Source organism: Saccostrea cucullata, unplaced genomic scaffold (genome assembly GCF_032062105.1).
Source record: "Saccostrea cucullata isolate Sc308-1 unplaced genomic scaffold, CSIRO_AGI_Scuc_v1 ctg1886, whole genome shotgun sequence".
Lineage (NCBI taxonomy): Eukaryota > Metazoa > Mollusca > Bivalvia > Ostreida > Ostreidae > Saccostrea > Saccostrea cuccullata.
In genome coordinates this window covers 88550-113313 of record NW_026920867.1, presented here as the reverse complement: position 1 = coordinate 113313, position 24764 = coordinate 88550, and the positions used below count along the sequence as shown (strand labels likewise).

At 31.5% G+C, this 24764-nt stretch overlaps 2 protein-coding genes and 1 non-coding gene across 5 annotated transcripts; 2 read left to right on the top strand and 1 right to left on the bottom strand.

The window, feature by feature from the left end:
• The first annotated feature begins 407 nt into the window (after positions 1 to 407).
• Positions 408 to 5667, top strand: LOC134258538 (dynactin subunit 6-like). Its single transcript, XM_062741098.1, has 8 exons — positions 408 to 421; positions 571 to 635; positions 1916 to 2021; positions 3028 to 3104; positions 3292 to 3339; positions 4049 to 4191; positions 4750 to 4875; positions 5303 to 5667. Exons 1-7 carry the CDS (start codon positions 408 to 410, stop codon positions 4840 to 4842), a joined length of 546 nt encoding a protein of 181 aa, XP_062597082.1. The 3' UTR covers positions 4843 to 4875; positions 5303 to 5667.
• Positions 5668 to 6251: 584 nt separating this feature from the next.
• Trnag-ucc (transfer RNA glycine (anticodon UCC)) lies at positions 6252 to 6323 on the bottom strand. Its single transcript has one exon. It is a non-coding gene; the product is annotated as a tRNA-Gly (tRNA).
• Positions 6324 to 8762: 2439 nt separating this feature from the next.
• Positions 8763 to 18034, top strand: LOC134258542 (toll-like receptor 4). Of its 3 annotated transcripts, XM_062741103.1 has the most exons (3): positions 8763 to 8859; positions 10755 to 10883; positions 15608 to 18034. In XM_062741103.1, the coding sequence occupies exons 2-3, from the start codon at positions 10835 to 10837 to the stop codon at positions 17935 to 17937; spliced, it is 2379 nt and encodes a 792-aa protein (XP_062597087.1). In that variant the 5' UTR covers positions 8763 to 8859; positions 10755 to 10834; the 3' UTR covers positions 17938 to 18034. The 3 variants fall into 3 exon arrangements, with proteins under 3 accessions (XP_062597087.1, XP_062597088.1, XP_062597086.1); XM_062741104.1 differs by lacking the exon at positions 10755 to 10883 and having other exon boundaries at positions 8777 to 8859; XM_062741102.1 differs by lacking the exons at positions 8763 to 8859; positions 10755 to 10883 and adding an exon at positions 12922 to 14052.
• Positions 18035 to 24764: the final 6730 nt, after the last annotated feature.

Here is a 24764-nt window from a genome sequence, read left to right as displayed (position 1 = left end):
TCAACCTTCATGCACAACATTTTTAAAGAAAATCTCGTTGTTTAAATAGAGTATGTAATGTCTGAATTTTTATCGCTCGTTTATTAAAATCAACGAGTCTTTCAAACTAGAAATGTATTCATTTTCTTTCTTTAAAAAAAAAGAGTTAGGGTAAATGCCGGTAATTTCGGACGGACGGGAAATTACAATACTCTTGAAAGCTAAAAAAAAAAAGAGAGGGAACTTTAGCAATTTTACGGGTGTGGGTCTTGAAATTTAATTCTGTATGGTTTAAATGCCATTAAATTTTGTTTTCCTCATTAAGTGAGTCGACTGAATCAACGTGCATGACGATGAAAAGTACACAGTGTATAACCCCTTCTTGATAAGATCGGGTTCGGCGTACAAAATATTGTAACACTATAAACATGTCGCGATCAAGGTAAAAAGATAAACTTGTACAAAAATGTATTTTTTAACTCATCAGATTTAATCACCCCATGTTTAAATGAATCTTTGTTAATAATAAGGTATTCCAGTTATTTTATTTTAATTTTGGACGTCAGTGATTCGGAAGTTTGTCTCTTTCAGCATAAAGATTCAGCCTGGTGCTGTCATTTGTGAAGAGAGTGAACTGGTGGGAGACATAACTATAGGTACACATGTATACCAATGATGTAGATAAATTAAGAAGCAGTAAATTTAACAAGTTCAATAAATTTAAGGAGGATCAAAGCATTTTATTTATCGTGTATTTTCTTGATGCTTGCGAATTTAGCAGGTCCAGCACAATATTATATAGCTTGATCTAGTTAGAATAATCTAACTGTGTCTTGGGACAAGCCCTCACCACAGTTAGAATACCTCCTATATACTCGCAATGTAGCAAAAAATTGCAGAATCGCTCCAAAAAGATTTTGAAGAATACAAAGGGATTTGCACTGAAAATAACTTCCGAATTAATCATAACAAACCTTTTTGGGGCTGTGTAAGTATTGAAACCTAAAGTTTAGTCTAAATAAAGATGAAAATTCAACTAATTTTCTCAACGTTTTTTCTCGCTTCAAATTTACACACCATGTTTACTTTCAGAACTCTCTTACTTGATTGTTCATAGTAAATAAACTAGTACGAGTTATCACCCGTGTTTACTTTGCTACATTGTGAATACACGGAACGCATTCTATCGTTAAACTGGGTCTGTGGGACATTTATCATTTTAACGATAGAACTTTCTATCTAAGCTTGATCAAGTTATTTTATGTAATGAAAATACAAAAAAAAAAAAATCAAAAAAAATAAATACTGAAAGTTGGGTTCTGAGTTGTTGTCATTATATTCACTCATGCATGTAAAGTACTCAAACAAAAAGAAATCAGTATATTAAAAGCATGTTGTGTGAAGAGACATTCTTATATGCTGTCTTTTTGATACTTGAGTACTTTTCATGTAAGAGTGGACACATTTATCACAATTCATAATTCGACTTTTAGATTTAATTTTTAAAGAATGTGTTTTTGTTTTTTCATTATATAAAATACCTTGATCAAGCTATATACCTTTATTGGGGAATTGTGCTGGACCTGTTTAGCAGGTACTAACAGTACAATCGCTTTTTTAGCCAGATTTAACTATGTAGCTGGAATATTACCTACGTAGCTTTATTTACCTACCTCAGGTAGCTTTATTTAGCTGTATGTCAGTTATTTATGTACAGACATTTGTCAAATTAAACAAGCCTGATAAACTCTTAAGATTCTCACAACTTTTGTTTGCTTGGCTGCTGGATACTGAGGTCATGTCCATTTATATCTCTCTATAACTTTCAAATAATAATATCCATGAAATGAGCAAATGTATTTAGCAGTTGCTTTTATTTTCATTTAAATAGGATTATATAAGTTATGAATTTTCTATTATTTATTATAATGGTTAGGAAGCAGGACTGTTATTCACCCAAAAGCCAGGATCATTGCAGAGGATGGGCCCATTATTATTGGAGAAAATAACATCATAGAAGAACTTGTTCAGATTATTAATAGGTACGTAGTCCTCCTCTTCAAAATAAAAAAAATCCAAACATTCAATATGAATATATCAAAGGTAACCATCATTTTGGGAGAAAACAATGTAAAGGTAAGATGTGTATCTTTCTTCTCTTATGCTCTCCTAAATGCAGAGCTGTAGCTCTCCCAAAAAATATATTGACACACAGGAGAGGTACAGTGCCACCCATTGAAAAATTTGTATATTTATTGCGCACAAAAAAGTGCGTTGTTTTTTCCTGATTTATTTTTCCATGTTTTTAAACTGTCTTCTCAAAATATTACTTACATATTCTTTTACTGCTTCCATTACAAAACATTCCTTATAATTGTTATCAATAGCCCTCCTGGCCCTGAAATTGAGATCATCAAAATTTTGTCTATTTGTACTGCCATTTTGGTTTGCAAGATAATTTGGTTTAATGAACTTCGTGCAGATACAGGTAGTTACTATGAGAGTTCTTGATAGAGGAGTAAGGAATTGTTCGAAATCAAGATTTTTCACAACTGAGATAAGAATTTGATAGAATTAATCCAGAACAAAGCACAACTTTTTGTGTGCAATTAAAATACATTTTTTTTCAATGGATGGCACTGTAGCTCTCTGGTCTGTCAATATATTTTTTCAAAGAGCTACAGTTCTGCAGCTAATACTCTCCCCTCTCTAAATCAGAAAGCAATCAGGCACAAATATACTCAGGATTAGTATTAAGTTAAAAAAATCTTACTTTTAATGTGTAATATGAACTAAAAATTGTTTTATGCACTAATACAAGTTGCTCATATACATATGTAAGCCTTGATATTTTTATGTTACCTGAAACTGATAATATTTCAGTGTTTTATTTTTTCCCTTTGAACTTTGAGAATTTGCATTAAACTGTCACCGATATTATCGGGCAAACATTTCCCACTAGAGGTTTAAGAATTCAATTATTTGTTTGTGTGTGTACCCGGGATATGGTGTTAAAAAAATTGGAACTAAAGGCTTAAAAATTTTCAGGAATCCAGAAGGAAAGTCAAGCACAACCCAGCAGGTGATGATTATAGGAAACAACAATGTGTTCGAAGTGGACTCCTGTATCCTTATTACCTACAACAAGCAGTTTTTCATGTTGGGTTGTGTTATTCTGGTTTAAGGTTGGACAACACTCTCAAGTAACAGACATTTAGAAGATGCATTTACTAAATAAGAAAATAATTTAGCTACAATATTATTTCCAGTTATGTAAATTTGTTTGTGTTTTTGTCCTTGACCTTTAAATAGATGTGGAGGCCACAAAGATAGGAGATCACAATGTGGTAGAGGCCAAAGGTCAGAAGAGTTTCATTTTGATGTTTTTATTTAGATTTTACATGTTCTATACATCTGATTTACCGAGTATAGCTGAACATTGTTATTTCCAGCAGTGAATAATGATCCCAATCAAAAGCTTAACCAAACAAAAAATTTGAGATTTTGTATTGTTTATCAAACACTTTCACTCCTTATAATTTCATTCCCTATAGTCATAAAATATATATGCATTATCATAACAGTAACTCCATCCGAAGTGTTGTATCACGTCAAGTTGACAGGCGCAGATCATCAGATCAAATGAGTCACGAAGTTATAATGTCTTTTTATACCCCAAAAAAATAGCAAAATAAAACTTTAGAAAAAATTATGTTACTTTTATGTGTTTAATATCCAAATTTTTAATGTGCATGTTCTGTAGTCATCAGTTTCAGAGAGTGGTATATATTGGACAACACATGTGGTGATCTGCTCATAAGCAAAGCTTCAGATCTTTGAGCAGTATGTGCAGTTCTTGCCTAACACAACTATAGAACATGGAACAATTTCAACACATTAAGTAAACACAGAACCCAATGCAAAATAAAGAACAAAGAAGAATAAAATTCTGAATTATTCAAGTACATGTATAATTATTCAAGTATATAACATGTACTTAAATTCAACACATTCTATATACAAGAAAAGGCAAAGTTCAACAGGATTTGATCATGTTTCTGTGTTGCAGCTAAGATTGGCAGACAGGTGGAGCTGACGTCAGGGTGTATTATTGGGGCCAAGTGTGAAGTGTCGAGTTGTGAGGTTCTAGAGGAGAACTCCGTAATCTACGGATCAGACTGCCAGCGGAGGATAGCCGCCGATAAACCCCCAGTAAGTCATTTTTTCCCACAATTTTACATCCTCACAAATATTATTAGGCCCGACAGAGTTACCTTTCTTGATAATTACAAATATTGTACTTTCATGTAAATTGGTTGAATCTGACTGGTCAAGAAACATTTGTTAAAAAACACTATTACCCGCTGAATAATGAAGCAAAGCCCTACAGCAAAGCAATAGTCAACAGTGCTTGACAACGGGTGATATTCCAAAAAATAGCGACTGCGCAAAATTTATGGGTGCACAGTTCACTGTTAAATGTATTTGTATATTACATTCAGTAAAATATAATAAATATTGCATATAGTTGAGTGTAACATTCACAAACATTATTAGGCCCGACAGAGTTACCTTTCTCGGTTGACAATGGTTTTCTTGGGGTGAAAATTTTCAATGTTACACTCAACTACATGCAATATCTAATTATTTATATATTGCATCCCACAAACCAGTACAATATTATCCACAAATATTGACCCCCCAAGGGACAATGATGAGTCCACAGTACTTTAAAGGTTCATTAGATGGGTTTAATATATTTTTTTTCAGGCCCAGTCTTTACAGATTGACTTTCTAGCCAAGATCTTACCTAACTACCATTATCTGAAAAAAGTGAAGGCTGGGACACCACATAGAAAATAGACGATAAAATTCTTAATAGAAATCTCATAATAGGTAAGGATCATCATGCCATTGTTAGTATGCTTGCTTTTTCAAAGTATATTCATGTTGCAGATTTATTTAGGAAATAAAATATGTCAGAAAGGGTATTACTGGTAAGCCATTTGTGTAGTTATGACTTTGAAAAGCTTTTTGCCTCACATTTTCACTTTTTACTGAACTTCTGAAGGTAAATGTATTTTAAATTAAGAATGGTTTATTCTGTCATATACAGGTAATAAAAAACATTAAAATGCACAACTAACAGAATGAAAAATATGTATGGCTGTATGTAATTTATGGTTTCAGGGAAGTTTTCTGTATTACTAATTACTTAGAATGTTTGTAAACAACAAGTTTTTGCTTGAGGCTTATAAATGTTTACTATTACATTGTTTATTAGAGTATTTTTGCGTTGATTACATTTTTTCTATAATTACAGTGCAATACATTCAACTGACCAATGACTTTTCAGCTATTTATTCTGTTCAGTGGTGTGACCTCAGAGTATTTATTGAACTAGGATTGAACTGAGGAAGAAGTCATTTTATTGTTGTGATGATTTTCTTTTTCATCTGTTTTGTTTTAAATTAGTTAAGGTTTAACCAGTTTTATCATAAGTAAAGTAAACTGTACATGTATCTGTAATGAAAATCAATTTTCTTGGAATTTTTTTGTAAAATTTAATGTCTTTTCATGAAATTGTTGTTTATTACTCACATGTGCAATTATGAACACTTTATGTATAATGTTTATGCACCAGTAATTGTGTGCTCATTTTTTTGGGTTATAAAAATAATAATGAAGGAATTGAAAGTATGTTTGCTCCTGTTTTACTTGAAAAAGTGCTTTCTTTGTCTTTTATATAATTTAAATATACATGTATTTATTAAAAATTTTGTTATTGTGAATAGTCTAGTAGATAATCATTCAAAATCATATTTAAATTTGTTTGAATATTAAAATAAATTTTTGTTTAAAAAAGCCAGGTTTTAAACATAATTATTAAAATATTCTTTTTGCTTTACTAGGTGAATAATTGCATGTTTCTATACTTTGGGTTGTTTCAAGGAAATCTATTAGAATACCATTTATGAAAATATTTTTATTTGGCATCTATCAAAAAATCAATTTTTGTTGAATTTTGTAAAAGAATATTTGGGCAGTGAACCTTGAGGCCTTTCTATTCTAAAGGTATATCATTTCTCATCTTTCCCATTATTCTTGAAACATACATGTTTTTTTTTCAATTTCAAATATTTGAAGAAGTTCTAATGTCTGTTTATCTTACAATTCCTTGTATACATGAAAGGGTATTTAGAAACAACCACATTTGTAAAATTGAGGCCAGAAGAGGTGGAATTGAAGCAATATAAATAGAAAAAAAAAGATGCGTCGGCCGGGAATTGAACCCGGATCGACTGCTTGGAAGGCAACCATGCTGACCATTACACCACCGACGCGATGAGTTAAATTGTATTTAAACATAAACAAATGAAACAAACTACGTGTACATTTTTTAAAAGTACTGGATCATCCTATATTATATATCAAATAAATAAAAAAATCTAATTCTAGTCGAAGGAAAGAAGTGATAACATTTTTCTGATCCCCCCTTAATGTTTGCTACAACAGAATTAACGCAGACAAACCTTGCTGCATAAGACCATACGAGTTGTCTTTCCTGACTAGTGAGCCAACAATCCTGAAAAAAATATCATGTTCAATGTACATGACTATTTCATCTTCCCCCTTTTTTTCTGTTGTACAAAATATAAAAGTATAACATTTAGTCACATTTGCATCATGAATGTACACATATTTTGGAAATTTTAAACTTGATTGAATAGATATTAAAACGAAATATTCGAAGAAAATATATTTTCTATAGGGTAAAAATGTTTCAATTTAAGGTTATTAAGAAATGTATATTATATATCACGTATAAAAATATTTCAATTTATATTAAGAAATGCATATTATATGTTCATGTACGAGGGGTTATCAAAAAGTTCGTGGACTAGCGTCATAAAATTAAAACCGCTTTAGGCACATCAATGAATTTTTAAATATCTAGTTAGCATCATCTTTTCTATCCAAAGAATAAACCATAAATCATAAATGTTATTTTTTCATAAATTAGTAATGTTTTTGTAAGCAATGGTGTGTCCTGGCGGCGCAACCTCGAACACGACGTTTTTGCGACCTATGTGTAACTGAGAAAAACTCTTGATATGATCATTTGACATCTAAAAATCCCGTTAATTCAGGTATGTGTCGGGACACATTTGTTTACAATTTGTAAATTTTACACGGAATGTCCATACAAATGAGGCCTTGAAAATGACGTCAAAAGGGGGAGGGGTTTCCGTTTCCATTATTCTATAAAGTTTTGACCCTGAAAAAACTGGTATAGACCTAAAATATGTTGAAACTGGCTACAGAGAAATAATATGCATCCAGAGTACTTGTCTTTTAATGTCCAAATAGATTCAGAAAGAAAAGGGATACACAGTTAATGTCGATTTGCAGTCAAGGTGTGAAAAATCAATCACGTCAAAAAATGACGTTGATCATGCGTTGTAGATATTGAACTCCCAAAAGCAAAATATGCCCGCACAATCAAGCGCAGATCTCTCCGAATGTATTAATTTGGAATATTATATTCGTTGAAGGTCACTGTTCATGACATTGTAAAGTCATATAACCAAGGCGGGTTTAAGTCCTTACTCAGCTCCAGGGAATCTCATCAAAAAAGTGTATGAGGTATAAGAAGCGGACATTGAAAAAACAATGACGTTATCGGACATCATGAAAATAAACGACGACAGCGCCGGGCGATCATATAATATAGTTTATGTTTTATAATAATTTGGCAAATAATGAACGTATCAGGCTAAAATTTTCAACATTTCTTTATTTTTTGTTGTTTTATGTTCCATATAAATTTTGAAAGCACAGACTACATAGTACTAATTTTATAGCCTCAGTCCACGAACTTTTTGATAACCCCTCGTATATTACGTAGAATTTATGCGAAAATGATTTATAACAGTAATTCAAGTATTATATAAAAATAAATATTTTTTAAAAAAATCGAATAATTGTCTATCGAAATGAATTAATTATAATTCCGGTATTATGTATTTCGTCTTAATTGTCAGATTAATGTCTTAATGAAGAAACAAGCTAGTACTTGATTAAAAAGAAAACTTTTTTGAACAACTTTGAAAAACAACGTTTTTTGGGGGGGTTACATTGGAATACATGTCAGTATTTTTGTTTGAACTTCAAAAGTTGTCTTGAATTGATCAATCAATCAATTGCTGTTTCGGAATATTGTTAAAAAAAACTTTAAATAAATAAACAAGTTTGCTGATAGAAATGGAGAAAACAAAGAAACTGCAGCAGAAGTACACAACTTTGAAAAACCAGGGAATAGTTTCCGTCTAAGTAATCGTTCCTAAAGATGACAAAACTTCCTTTACGTTTAGTTATTATAGATTCCTTTACGTTTAGTTATTATAGAGTCCGATATGAATGCGGCTAATGTTGACAACGTAATCTAGTTACAAGTTATATCTTTTACTTCTTTATCTTGAAATCTGGTATTTCAAATTTTACGATAACTATAGAATCCCCTTAACGTTTGATATATGTACGAACTAAAATAACATTTTTATGCTCTATATCCAAATATGCGCCCTGTATATTTTTTTATTTGTGCAGAGAAAAAAAATTACCGACATTGCAAACAAGGCTGATTGTTTTTTTTTATTCCGATATTTAAAGTTCTAAACATAATACACTGTATTTTTTGTTTGTTTGTGTACACCTTTAAATGTTTTTAAAAATATCTTAAACATTTATAACGAGCACCGATTCAGACAATAAAATCCTCTGATAAGACGTCCGCAGTGACCATAACAAGAGGGGGACTTCCTGATTGAATAAAAATTAGGGTTACAAGAAATGGAAATGTAGCCTTTTCTGCAAAACGTAAGTAAACAAGTAAACAAAATTATTGCTGTAGATATCTTACATTCTATATTTCATTTAAAGGTATTATTATTATTTCAACGAAGATAAAAAAAAATATCGGTATTTTACTCTTGTTGTAAAAGCTACACTTATTTTTTGATATTCTTATAAAATTAATCAAACATACTACATGTACAGTTTTAAAGGACTGGATCCTCATTTATTTTATTTTAATTTAAAAAATCGAAACTAATCGAAGAAAGAAGTGGCATATTTTTATTTTACTACAACAGAAACAACGCAGACAATTCAACGAGTTGTCTTTCCTGAGTCAAAATTCCCGATAAAAGAAATTGATCAATGTACATCACTACATGAACACGATATATGACCACTAATATTCCTTCTTTTTTCGTTTGTTCATGTATTCAAATATACATGTATAACAAACATTTACTTCTTAAATGTATACATATTTTGGAAATGTTAAACTTGGTTGAATATGATCATGATGATTTGAAGAAATTTTTATTATACATGTACATGTATATAATACATCACGTATAATATATGCGAAAATGATCTAACCAGTTAACAGTAATTTAAATATATTAAGATAAATATTAGAAAAAAAAAAACTGTCAAAATTTGATGAAGTAATTTTAATAATTTGCCAGTAAAGTACAGGACTTAATTTGCATTATATAATTACTATTATTTAGTAATATCCAAAAAATTAACAATTATTAGTTCTGCATTTTATATGACAATTTCAAGAAGCATACATTATGTACATCACATAACTATATTGAATGCATCATTGTGGCAATTTTTCTACCACTTACATATCAGATAAAAATCTCAATACAAATTTACATGAATTTTTTTGACGTGAATATGTCTTATTATTTGATTGATAAATAGATAAAATACGTAGATTTTTCGTTGTCGGATTTTAGTCTGAATGAAAAAAGTTGTATTGTTTTGATCAATCAAGAAAAATAAAACCGTAAATCGGGATGTTTCAAAATTAAGTGAAAAAAAAGAATAATTTTATAAGTTTGCTGATAGAAATGGGGAACAAAAAGAAAAAAAAAGAAAAGAAAGAAACTGCAATAGAAGAACACACCAAAAATAGTTACAGTCTAATGTTGTTCCCAAAGATGGCAAAACATCCTTATGATATAGTTCGTTTTGAATGCGGCTAATGTTGACAATGTCATCTAGTTACAAGTTATATCTTTTATTTCTTTATTTTGAAATCTGGTATTTCAAATTCTACGATAACTAGAATCCCCATAACGTTTGATAAATGTATGAACTAAAATAACATTTTTATGCCTCCTCCTTCCTTTACCTCAACATAACATAAACACCATATATGTTGAAATTGTAATTTATTGATCAAATAAATCTTGATCAACAATCCAAACATGTAGTAGAAACAAATCAAAATATCAACCAAAATATTCCTAAAACTACATGCAATTATAAACAAGTTCACAAAAACAAACAAATACAAAAGAATGTACAAAATGCAATCAGTACTTCAAAACCAAATATATCAAGAGTTTACTTTTTCATACAATGAACATAGCTAAGTTAAAAATTGACTTTGAATGCAGCTAACAGACAGACATACACACAAATTTACACACATAAATACATATACGTAAAGTTAAAAAGTAACATGTATGGGACTAACAGATAAGTCCAAATGTTAATAATCAAATAATGGGCAAAGATAACATTTTTATGCTCTATACAAATATGGGCTCTCCTTTTATAACTTATGCAGAAAAAACAATGCTATTGTCTCCTTTTATCAACTATTTAAGTCATGTAATCACTTTATTTTTTGCTTGTTTGTGTACACCTTTAAATGTTTTTAAAGATATCTGAAACATTGATAGCAAGCACTTATTCAAACAATGAAAGCCTGTGAGAAGAGTCCATTGCAGTGACTGGAGCGTGAAGGAGACTTCCTGGTTAAATGATAATTCGGGTCACAAGAAATGGAAATTTAGCCTTTTCCACAAAATGTAAGTAAAACAAGTAAAAGCAATTTATTGCTGTTAAATATCTTAAATTCTATATTCCACTTTACAAGTAAACAATTCTTTCAACGAAGACAATTAATTTTTCTTTTATTGTTGAATTTGCCACGCATATTTTATGATATTCTTATTAGAATCTTATAAAATTATAACATAAAGAAATGAATGTGAAATATACACTCACTGCAGTTGTTGCTTGCCAAAATTTTGGATTTTCTATTACGTCATTTCTCTTCAACAGGTATTTACAATATATATCCCGGTTTTATTTCTCTGGTTGTTTAATAATGATAATGAACAAATTTGTTAATTTTTAAATATGTTAATGGAAATATTCAGAAACTGACAAAATATAAAAAAATAAATTCCTAATGGTATGACATTTTATGTCGTCTTGATGTTAAAATGTCTATGTGTTCAAGTCGTGTGGTAACAATCAGCTTTTGCTTGAAGATCCGCGTTTCTCTCATATATACATATACCTATCGGAGAAATTTAAAGGAGCAGATAGAGAAAAAAAACCTTAGGTCCACATATATTTTTAAAATTCATCTCTGACGTGAAGAGAAATGAAGTGCGATGTTTAACTTAACGAGCGTGTATAGAGGATACAAAATTGAGTTGTATGAATAATAACTAACGATATCTGTTAACATGCATATATATACATGTAGGATGTTTTACAGTCATGTCCGACGGCAGTTTTACTGAATACAAATAAACCATTCAGCTAGAAGTTTTAATGAATTCTTTATTAGTTAGACGCATTTTTACAGATGTTGACAACAAATTACTGAACAGTAAAAAAGATTATTATATTTCTTTTTAAAATACCAATCTTAACTCTCTCTCTATCTCTTCTGAATGTACATGTATACATACTGTGTATCCAAGTAATAACTTGACATCAGAAATTTAGAACCTCGACATTTGGAATTTCGATTAAATTACCTTGTCATTTATTCAATTTATCCCTATTCTCTTTTCTCTAACATTCGTACTCTTGATTTGGGTAAAAAGCAGCTGATTTATTTCATATCGTAGTATTCAATCACTATAAGAAATACCTAGCTAATTTGACTCAAAGAAATACATGTACCTAGCTAATTTGACTCAAGGGCCTCGTAAAGCTTTCGTTATGATTAGTAATCATTTTGTTTTCTGGCTAAAATAGTGAGTAGTCGGTGTCATGAGGAGCACAGATCGTATAGATATACCTAGTGAAAGTTGCTTATAAATTCTAGATTTACTAATGTTGTCTAGTACATGTAAATCTACCCAATACCTAGTAAGACTACTATAAGATACTGGATGGTATGGACAGTAAATTTACTAGTCCTTGTAGTGAATTGTACTAGTTATTTTTTTTCAGTGACTGATTGATCATATAAGGAACTCCGATCCTCAGCCAAGAAGGATAACTCTTTAATTTATAGATTAATTCAAAAAGTCTCAAAATGAAGCTTGCAAATTAATTTTTTTCATGCAACAATTTTATTTTATAACTCTCAATGTGCTTCAAGGTTCTATGAAGTTCTCTGAAATGTCCTATCAAAAGTCGAAATTAAAAGTATTGTAGAATCACATATTTGAAGAAATGTTGGTTTATTTTTTATAAAATCATAGACACCAATGTTTATTAACATGATATGATATAAGAAGTGATTTGTGGTTTTTTTGCAATGATAGGAAAATCTTAATATACTATGCATTGTAAAATCACCGATTTAAATAGATGATTGATTGTATACTGTTTAACGTCCCTCTCCAGAATATTTCACTGATATGGAGACGTCACCATTGCCGGTGAAGGGCTGCAAATTTAGGCCTATGCTCGTCACTTACGGCCTCTGAGCAGGGAGGGATCTTTATCGTGCCACACCTACTGTGACACTTGGCCTCGGTTTATACGGTCTCATCCGAAGGACCGCCCTATTTAGTCGCCTTTTACGACTAGCAAGGGGGCACTGAGGACCTATTCTAACCCGGATCCCCACGGGGCTCGAAGTAAATAGAAGAAATAAAAGTACCTTATATGTATAAAAACTGTGCAATTTCTTTAAAAGCCTGGATACCTATATTTTTAATTCCTAAAATGCGTTTGTTGATCAAATTTGAATTGGATATTGCATGGTAGGTGTTTTTATTCGCACTTCCAGAAAATTTATTAATTTTCCTTATATAAAATAATTAACTTTAAAGGTTAAATTTGAAGAATTATCGTGAGTAAAAGCACGTTACTTTGAGAATTCAGAGACATATTTGTGAACTTTTTTCAATTAGTCAATGCCTGATTCTCAGAACCTGAGAATCGGAGTACCTTAATCACTACTACACGTAAATGAGTCCATTTTACGGTTTGTTTACATGTATTATTTAATTTTAGTTTGCACAACAGCTAGTTAAACTGTCTACCCGATAAAACCATTGAACTTAAGGGGGGTTTAAAGGTCTACAGGGGATAATCACTCCTTCTAGGCACATGATCCGTATCCTGAATTTCAAGGAGTCCGTATTGCACACTCTGCACATATTATATATGTATGACTGTTTTCAGATTTTTGAGATCTTAATCTTTTACATTTCTTTGCCATGAAGACATCTGCCATGAACCTTTTTTAAAATTTGATGATGCCTTATGTAAAAAAAATTATCTTACCCATCGAATTATGATGTTTTCTTGGTTTCAATTTCTGTTTTGTATTGGCTTTGTTTAAAATGATCAATTGATGCTGAAATAATAGCCGTTTGTTGTATGTCTCTGAGTCATTTCCGCCTTTTTTGCTCGTGAAAATTAACCTCTAAGGTCAAGCTAGTTTAGTTTATTTCTAAATTATTAAGCCAAAAAAATTATTTAAAAATTGGAATAGGAAGACGCACTTCCCTGTTACCAGGTAGAGGATGCGTGTACTTAAAACTGCTTCAGGGAGTTCATGTCGTTGTGCGTTTTAACCTAAAAGCTAGAATACTGAAGGCATTCACCGTGAAACCTATCAAATGTATCTAGAATTACGGTGACCATCAGAGACAGTTTATAAAAGCCAAACACGGAAAAAAGTAATTAAACACGAAACTTATATAACAAGTTAGTCTTCGCCAATGCCTGTATTTTTTCCGGCACTATTTTCAGCATCGATTATAGGGAAATTTAATTGTAAGTATTTTTCTCTTTGATTGCATTAAACTGTTAATTAGATGATGGATATTTGTATAACATAAAACTGTTAATGAATCAATCTATAAAGGCATTCCTTTTGTTGTCAAAAAGGCATTACATGTAGTTACGAGTAGATATGTGTACTATGTTTTTTTAATTTGATGATATATTTTTATACTAAGGTCGCATGTAATCCGATGGTCGGGCTTCAATTTTTTTTGTGCCGTCGTCTGAAATACATGAATGACCGACAGTGGTATCAGCCAACAGAGCTGTCACAATAATTCCTTGGAACATCGATGCCTTAAAGTAAAATATATTCATATTATGCTGGTACACCCTCACCGTTAACGTTTCCTGAGCCATAGTTTGATTTTCGTCGTCGTTTGACATTTCCGATTCCTAAATATCGACCGACTGACAATGAGGTAAAAAAAAACTCGTCTGCGGATGGTCGAAAGGCAGTAATCTTTAACTTAATTTTTATTTCTCTTTTCCTTTTTATATTGTATGTTTGTTGTTTAACGTCCCCAGAGACTGTTTCACGCATTTGTGACGTCACTACTCGCAAATGTTGTACTTTATTTGACACTTAGGGTCTTAGAGCAGTGAGGAATCTTTTTCGTGACATTACTCACTGCGACACAGGACCTCTGTTTCTCTTCTGAATGAGCGGTCTCCACGTCCAACATTGGGATTCGAACTTGCGACCTACATGTAAGGATCGCCTCCTTATACCGCGACTCCTTATCATTTAATTATGCATAAGAAAGGAAGCACCAAGTGCCTTTGGGGGAATTATATACATATATAGGCATTTGCTTTTTTATGCGCGAAAGATCCGAGGCGTATATTGTTTTTATCCTGTCTGTCTGTCTGTTAATCTGTTTGTCTGCAAACTCTAACCTTCGCCATAATTTTTGAACCATGAATGTTTGAGACTTTACATTTGGTATGCATACTTCACTAATTAAGTTCTTTCAAACAACAACAATGTCAATGACCTCGTGACCTTGACTGTGACCTATATGCTAAAAATAATTTTTTTTATGCAAGCTTTAACCTTCGCCGTATCTTTTGAACCATAAAAGATAGAGACTTCATATTTGGTATGCATACACCACTGATTACTCACTTTTAAATGACAATGACCTTTTGACCATGACTGTGACTGATATGCTAAATATAGCTTTTTTGTCGGCAAACTTTATACCTTCGCCATTACTTTTGAATGAAGAAAGATAGAGACTTGATATTTTCTCAAGTATACTCCACTAATTAAACCTAATTAAACGTTTTCACATGACACGAAGGTCAATGACCTTGTGACCTTGACTGCGTCCTATATACTAAAAATAGCTTTTTTGCACCTTCACCATAACTTTTGAACCATGAGAGATAAAGACTTCATATTTGGTATGCATACTTCACTATTAAACTTTTAAATGACCATGACCTTGTGACTTTCACTGTGACCTATATGCTAAAAATATGTTTTTTAACTTTCTTGCCGCCTGGCGCATAGTGTTTCACAAACACGTCTTGTTTTCAGATAAAACAATGAAGTTTTCCGTCCAGAAAATGGATGACGTCACCGTCCTCTGTCTTCTATTGGCATCAAGTCTTATAAGCCATGAATGCTTCATGTTGAAGAATTGTTCATCAAATTCCAAATGTAAATGCTTTAACATAAATGGATATCTGCACGCCAACTGCTCCAATCTTGGACTATCGGTGGCACCTGAATTTCATCCAAATGTTGAAAGTGTGGACTTCAGATTGAACAATTTTCTAAAATTCCCCAGCAATCTAACAAGGAATATAAGATATTTAAATTTAGAACATAATTTCATCGAACAGTTAACAAGAGAATCTGTTCATCAGCTCCGAAATCTGGAAAATCTTTCAATGTCTAACAATGAACTAAAATCAATCGAGAAAGGGACATTTATGACTTTTACTGAACTGCGCCACTTAGATCTATCATATAATTTGCAGCTGTCTTTGTCAACGTTGACAAATATATCATTTGATCTACAGTTTACAAGAATAAAAGTTCTGATTTTGGAGAAAGTACAGTGCACATATGGTATCAGCACAGCTGTCTACATCGAGCAAATTCGACATCTTTCCAACACATCTTTGGAACAGTTTAACATAGCTTCTAACAGAATTAACCATTTCGAATTCGGAGCGTTTTCATATCTTCCAAAGACTCTTCGTATATTTAATTTTGCTGACAATGTTTTGAGTTTCGGTGCATATTTGTTAAATCTTGGACAACTTTCTAACGTTATGATGTTGAATGCCAGTTATCAGTCTAGTTTTCATGCAATTGATCCTGTCGATTTTAATTTTCGCTGCAAAGACAGACACGAAAACGACAACTCGGATTTTTCTATAGATTTTGGCCCTCATGAAGAAAACACAGGGCTTGATTTTAATCATCGTGACTACAAACGGAAAAGATCATTGCATTTTGCTTCAGGGCGACCATTTCAAGAAGAAATAGTTGGGGGAAAGCAAAATACCACAATTTATCTTCCCCCAAATCTTCGGACAATTTACTTTCACGATAATATGTACAAATATGCATTTCCTACATTATTTCTTAATGTATCGGACACATTCACACATGTGCATTTTCAGAACAGCATAATTTACAGATTTGATGGACCTGTTTACGGAATGCGAAGCGTTCAATACCTAGACCTATCAAACAACTTTTGCAGTAGAGTCTCTAACGACTTCTTTATTGATTTTCTAAATATTCAAGTCCTCAATTTATCAAATAATTTACTTTGGGAATCCTTGAAAGTGGACAAAAGTGGGAAAATTTTCAGAAATCAGAAAAGGTTACAGGTCTTGGACCTAGCAAATAATAAAATTGGTGCCCTTCCCCGGGATATATTTAGAGGATTTTCCGATTTAACGTATTTAAACTTAAGTTCAAATTCACTTGCAATCTTCAATGTGAGTATATCTCATCTGTCAAAACTGAAATGGATTGACCTATCTTCTAATCAGCTTTCTAGTCTGAATGAAGAAATGCGGACAACCTTAAATTCACTTTCAGATGTAAGAAAAGTGTCATTGAATTTACAAAACAATCCATTGCGATGTTCGTGTTCGAACATACAATTTCTGACTTGGATTGGCCAATCAAGAAATATAGAATTCCTAAACATGAACAACTATACCTGGTTGTTTCAGAATTCAAGTCAAAAATCTTTCAATAACTTTACAAGATTGCTGAAAGAAATGGAGAAAGAATGTGCTTCTTTTACTTTGGTTATAGCTCTCACATCAGCCCTGCTTTTAGTTGTAGTCACAATTATAATCAGTAAGATTGTTCACCGTTATAGATGGAGGATTCGTTATTTATACTATGTAGCGAGGCGGGACAGAAGAAACCAAACTGCAAACAAAAATATAAGCTACCATTTCGACGCATTTGTTTCCTATGCTGACGAGGATAGAGAATTTGTTATTGCTCTTGTTAAATACATGGAAGCAAATTTTAATCTTCGAATGTGTATACACCAGAGGGAATTTATTCCAGGTACCGGTATCGTTGACAATATCACAAACGCAATTCATAACAGTAGAAGAACAATATGCTTCCTGACGTCACATTATCTCAGCTCCTATTGGTGTGACGTAGAAATAAATATGGCGCGAATAGAATCCGTTTATTCTAGGGGAGGATCTAACGTTCTGTTGTTTATTATTCCAAAAAGGAGTGTCATCAAGGAATTACCTTTAAAGTGGATGGACCTTATAGAAAGCAAATCATACATGGAAGTATGTACTCAGGACGCTAGGGAATTATCATCTTTTAGAGACCGACTTGCATCAACTTTAAGAACTGATGAATTTTAGGTAATGAATATATGGAATATAGAATAGGATGTAACATGGAAATTGAAAATTATTTACATCACAAAATAATTGCAAGTGATTGATATTCCGCAGATGGCTGTTTGTCTGTTTGGCTGATATTGGAATTTAAAAAAAAAATTAGTTACTGTAAATATTCGACATATGTGTATATTTTAATTGTTAAACAAACGTAGGAAATCCATTCAATTGTTTAAGTAGTTAATGTCCATTATGTCTTATGCAAGGAAATATGCCGCTGACAGTTTAATTTAATAAGGACAAACTAAATACCTCTGAATTTTATTTCTATTCCCCATTTTCAAAAGGTGAGTTATTTCCCCTGAAGGGAACTCTTTTACTGTGTTTAATACGCATGCGCTATAAATAAAGTCACTTCCGCGGACGTTCTTGATGTAAACATGTTCATGGTGTATGCCTCTGTCATATGGAAAAATGTTATTGTGTTTGTGAATAAAAAGAAATCTTAACTGATTCGTATTTTTTTTAATATTGCCCACTCATAGTCTCTTTCTGGATTTGTATTAATCTGTGTAGTACTATAATAAGTTGCTGTGTGACCCCCCCCCCCCCCCCCTTACAAAAAAAAGAGACAAATTACTACATGTATTAAAATGCTGATACATATTCGAATAGGCCTATTAAAAAAAAAACACACAAACAAAAAAGCTTATTTTCGGTAGTGGATGTTCTGCAGACGGATCATCATTATTTACAAAATGTGCGGAACAAATTTTTAGTTATAAAGTTTTTACGAATTAATCTAGCCTGCTGCAGCCATATTTTCATTGTATCTCTAGGAATTTTTTGAAGACTGATGACATGTCCATCTACAGTTTTACCTCTGAAATTGCTGCATATACAGCAGTAGTTCGTTTTCCGCTACCGCGATACCAAGAAACTGCGTTTTTGCTCGATTGTATGCCATAACATAGAACTTTTACTTACAAGAACACATTTGGTGACAATTAAAGGCCTATTTCATTTGAATTAACCGTGTTTCTAGAATTTTCTATTTGTAAAATAATTGATTCACTATTTAGTATTAAAACTTTGAATGGAATTCTAAATGAATAATTTAATCTCATGTGCTCATGTAACGAAGAAAGACTAATTAAAATAGCATCGAACTGAATTCGTGTTACATATGTCGTATAAAGTCTGAGCTGCATTTAATCAAAGTTTTAGTGTAGGATCTAAGCAACATGTATATTCCCGAGTAAAATACACATTTTGTTTTAGATCAGAGAATTGAAAGCAGAAACACGAAATTGATACAATAATTTCCTAGCGTATTTCTCGTTAATTAACTGAAAACAATCTTTTCTCAAGTGTTATTTATTTTTTTTAAATCCTTTCAGTGTAAGTACATGTATTTATTTTTATAAGTTATTCTTTTTTTGCAAAGTGTGTAAATAAACGATATCAGAGAGAGAGACCCCCCCCCCCCCCACACACACACACTCAGTTTATACTACGGTAAAGTTATGTAAGGGAAATGTAGTATTGTATGCCAAGGAACTGGTACTGAAATAAGTATTAGCTTTTTCAACTTTGGGCAAGGTTTTTCTTTGCTTGCCAACTTTTCCAGGTAAGAAAAAAATATTTCTTTGGCTAACCCCCCCCTTTTAAAGACGATGCTACGTGCCTGGCTAATTCGTATAGCTTTCTAGAAAGGGGGGGGGGGGCTAACAGACCCATTATAAAATAATTTATTATCTAAAAAAATGCAAACCGTTTCCTTCTTTTAAAATTTTAAAATACAGCGTGTAAGTTGATCACTATTTTGTTGGATTATCGTAACATGTAGTCCGCGGAAGTTATGCTAGTGTTGAAGAGTTCCGATTTTGAGGGGAGATAACTCACTTTTGAAAATGGGGAATTGTAGGAGAATTCCTATTTTAAGATATACCTCTTTAGGCAAGGCGGAGCACATCTATTAATAGAAATAAAATTCTACAATGGCATGAAACAAGAATTTATTCGCTTATAAAATCTTATTTTGCATTGAAATAAAATAAATAAATAAACAAATTATTTCTTTGCAAATAAGAATAATTTATTTTAAAAAGCTCTCTATATATTATAAAAAAATATTTGACTCAAGTGGTGTTATTTATTATTTATTTCATATCTACATTTATATTTAACTTATTTATTTTATGTTTTAAACCCCAAATGTTATATAAACAAAGAAAAACAGAAGTAAGATTTTTTGGGCGATATTTCGATAGTTCTATATTAGTATCGATATGCGTATCGTCCTCACAGATATCACAATATATCGATATCTCGATATATCGTCCCAGCCCTAATGTCGATTCGGAATATCCCGATGAGCTTGAGAAAAAGATACCACAGAGTCTGACACATCTGTCTCAAAATAGGATTTAATAAGCTTTATGATAAACGTTATGACGTTAACTTTACAATCGTCAACTTCCCTTACTTATGCAGCAATATACCTTCATCACCTGCATATGGAGTTTTTATATCTCAGTTGATTCGATACGCAAGAGCATGCTGTACGCATGAACAATTTCTAAAACGAGGTTAATTATAAACAAACAAGTTGAGGAAACAAGAATATCAGCAGTCTCGTTTAATTTAATCAATATTTTATTATGTTAGATTACATAATTGGATTGGACATCAGGCATGGCCTATATAAGTCCTCTCCAAGGTCAAGGTTACAAATGTTAAGAATATTGACAATAATTTACAATGATGGAATAATACTTATTAAGTTACATTATTTTCTTTTCTTAACTATATATGGGAAAACAAAGCGAAGAAAAAATAGATTAAATTATACAGAAGAATTATTACTAAGTTTGTATACTCGCTATGAAATATAATGATAAGGAAGTAAAAAAAGTGCAAAGAAACAGCAAACAGAATAAGTAAATAAATAATAAAGTGCAAAGGATAAATATGCAAAGAAAAATACATAACTGAAGAAAGGGTAACATTTATAAAAGACAAATAAATTTTAATCAAGCAACAACACTGAGTGAGGAAAAGTAAAATAAAAAACAAACAAACAAAAAAAAAAAAACAATAAAAAAGTGCAAAGTAATTATCCAAAAGAAAAATTATACAACATATACATGGAACATTGAAATGCTGAGAAGTAAATTAAATGTAATTATAAGAAATATCAGGATTTATATTTTACTTAATTATGAAGTACTACAAAATCTTTTTGAAGACTTGATGTACAGTTGGACTGCTTCAAAAATTGAACAGTTAATTTTATAAGGTAATTGCCTATCCAATAGCATGTAATTCGGCATTGAGTCATGTGAACCTCAAGTCAGAATAGTTATGTGTAAGTGACGGGCAACATGGAATGTATATATAATTCGGGAGACTCTGGTTTTTAACAAATAAAAGAAAATCAATCATGTGTGTCATAAATTATCAACTGAGTAGATCTACAACGAATTGGAAAAAATACCTGAGTCTCGCCACATGGTACACACAGGATGTTGACATGTTCAAAATAAATACAGATTTTGAATGGATCAACAATTTCCGGAGCAGTAAACACATTTTTTTAGTCTTATACGAGTTTGGAGAAATCCATAATAACTTGATAAAAATATACTCAGCATTTTTAATGCAAAATAATTACACTGATTCGGGAAAAAAAAGAAGATATGGAAGGAAAAGTGCAATTGTTTAGAAGAATACAACAAAAAAAAAGTGCAAATTGTTTGTATGAATAATAATTGAATATAAACAAGAAAAATAAAGTGGAGTTTTTCCGAAGTCATAAAGGGGAAAATATAAGTACTGTACGTAGTACAAAAACGCAGCATAAAAATGTGTGTTGGCATTCTATAAATAACGTGTTTTTCCCTTACAATATATCACGTGACTTCAGGGGTTTTCCATAAACAATAAGTGCACGTGGATATAGAGTTTCACAAATACATGTGGTAAGCATATATTAATTTATGTACTTTAGGTTTAATTCAAGCAGTGTATACATTGTTAATTATGTTCACAGAATACAATAGACAAGTTTAAGCTGGTGATCGGGTTTGCATTGTCAGACTGGGCTCTGACATCTTGATAATTAACACTCAGTTTGGCCCCTAGAGGAAAGTCCAACTGGCGTACGTTTTTGTTTGAGTATCTGCACCAATTTTAAGATCGTCAATTCTCGTGCACACTTTTATTTTATCATTATGAAGTTTTAGGAACATCTTCCCATCTGCCGTCCACGTGTCTTTGATTTCTTTGTTTTTTTTTAAGTTGTCTTGCATGATATGAGATCTTGGATCGGTTTTTGGTTAGATCTTCAAACACATAGTAAGAAGTGTTTTGAGAAAAATTGTAGTCTTTGACTAATTGCCATCGCTTAATGACGCTATGCCTCGCCTTCCACGAAGTAAATCTGACAATGATGTCACGATTAGGTTTAGAGTTTGGTTTTCCTACTCGGTGGCTCCTGTCAATGTCATGAATGTTTAAGTCAAAGTTCATTGTCTCTTTAACAAAATCAACAACCAAGGCATTGGTATTTTCCCCTTTATTTTCCGTAATCCGAGATATTCTCAAATTTTGTCTGCGTGTGTATTGTTCTAGATCATCATTTTTCATTTTTAACTCTACACATCTCTTTTCTGAGTTCTTCAACTGTTCAGTTAGGCTATCGATAGACACACTGAGAGGATCAAGTACACTCTGCAATGTTTCAGACTAGGAAGGAGATGACTGACAAGTGATTTTACAAGTACTTTGGAAGAGCAGATGCATTCAACAAATTTTGACATTATTTCTGGTTTATTTAATGCACCCACTAGCTTGTCAACTATTGCATCATCATCATCATCATCAAAGTCTCCTTTAAAGTTACAATAAAGATATCATTAAAGATACAATGACCTTGTCAGCAAATACAATTTATCATTGAGTCAAATGCTGTCTGACGTTTTTTCATACTAATACTTAGTCCATTATTTAAACACTGAATTGACTACGGATTTTCCCGTTATTTCCCGATCATGACATGGAGCCTAGGGCGGGTGTGACAGGTCAGCAGGGGATGCTCACTCCTCCATGGCACCTGATCCCACCTCCGATGTTTTGGAGGTCATTGTTTGCTCTGCTTCTATTTTATATCGTTTAATGGATTTTGATATTGAATACTGTTGGTTTCTCCATATGTTTCATTTAAATGATTATTTCTTTGAAAGCATTACAAAATATTTAAATTCTTCGTATGAAGTATTCATAGCAACCTCAAGTGTTTCTCCAATATGTTTATTTTTTCACGATGATAGACATTTTTGTAAATAATTTGTAACTAAAAATGTTCACAAATCCTGCTTCAGTCTTTTAAATATACATTGTACATTGTAATAATAATATTACTATATTATATATTATATTATACTGGAGATAGATTTTATCCTATTATGGGTTCAAACGATGACAATCTAACGGCATTAGGAATTATTTCGCGAAACAATTTATTAACTATTTCATATATATTCACTTATAAAGTGATCATCAATTACATGTAGTTTATTACTTAAAAAAAATTATGATAATTCTTTTCAAAAAAATATTAAGATAAAGTCATAAGTTTGACATGTTTTCCTTGTTATATCTTTAGCAATAAAATAAATGCTTTCATAAGTTCTTTCTTTTTACGATGATTATTTTTCCACCCTAGTTATTGCTTAATATAATCCTAATTTAATATTACTTTAAATTGCCTCGTTGTCATCAATTATTTATTTTCAATCTTTTCTCTCAAATCCTAAAAATAACAAAATGTAAGTCAGTTTATATTATTAAATTGTTACATGTAAATGCACAGAATTTTTTCCGTTCAAAATTTCAGAATATTAAAATTTCGAGGACAAAAACATCGGATAGATGAATGGGAAAAGTAACAGAAAAGGAGAGTTTTGAACATCATTTCTGGGATAAATATAACTTGCATCATTATAATCATTGCAAAGGTTAAAATATTTATACTTATCAAACATGCATCCGTTTTTCTTTTTTTCTATTGGCCTTGATTCTTTGTTTGATCGAATCTTCTATTCGAATATGTACAGGGATTCTTTTCCGTTGAGAGTCTTTTGTAATTAAACACACGGAGATAACGAACATTAACCATTTAAAGAAAAACTCACATAAAGGATAACGTTTACTCAAAAACAATTATTTTAAAAAAAAACCTGCTTAATGTATACATCAGCTGATGTACGTATATACGAGTATATATATCTATATATTAGGTAGACAACCAACCAGCCCCACCCCTTACCCGAAAAATTTAATGACCCATTTATTGATCATCTTTGTTCCATTTCTCTGTGTAAAAGTATTTAAAAATCACCGTATTTTCTCCAAAAGAAAAAAAACTCTGAGAATAAATGAGTATATTAAATATTATTAACCATGAAAGTATGTTGCACGAGTAGACAAAGTATTCAAAGATACTTTAAAGGTGATTTGAAACAATATGGTTCACCAATATGAACACACAAAAAACATTTATTGGAATTGCAATCCACAGTAATGAATTTTTAAAATTAATTGCCTGTTTATGTTTATATCCGGATGACTATTTGTCTTTTTAGATATATTTTTTATGTTTCTGGATGGACTTTTACGAGAAGTATTGACTTTTCAGTTTACTTACTTAGATTTTTAATCATACTTTACGTACGGAGGAACAGAAATGGAAAAAAAAAACATTGATCATTTATAGTGGTAATGGTTATGGTAATTGGGGCATAACAATATTAAATTACCATCACCAGAGATGAATGAGGTAGAAT

Bases quoted from the DNA above. Each gene is read 5' to 3' on its own strand.
- LOC134258538 (XM_062741098.1), top strand. The intron at 2,022-3,027 runs GTACGTAGTCCT...AAAAATTTTCAG, and splicing joins CTTGTTCAGATTATTAATAG to GAATCCAGAAGGAAAGTCAA. The intron at 3,340-4,048 runs GTCAGAAGAGTT...TCTGTGTTGCAG, and splicing joins CAATGTGGTAGAGGCCAAAG to CTAAGATTGGCAGACAGGTG.
- LOC134258542 (XM_062741102.1), top strand. From the start codon at position 13,998: ATGCCTGTATTTTTTCCGGCACTATTTTCAGCATCGATTATAGGGAAA. The intron at 14,053-15,607 runs GTAAGTATTTTT...TCTTGTTTTCAG, and splicing joins GATTATAGGGAAATTTAATT to ATAAAACAATGAAGTTTTCC.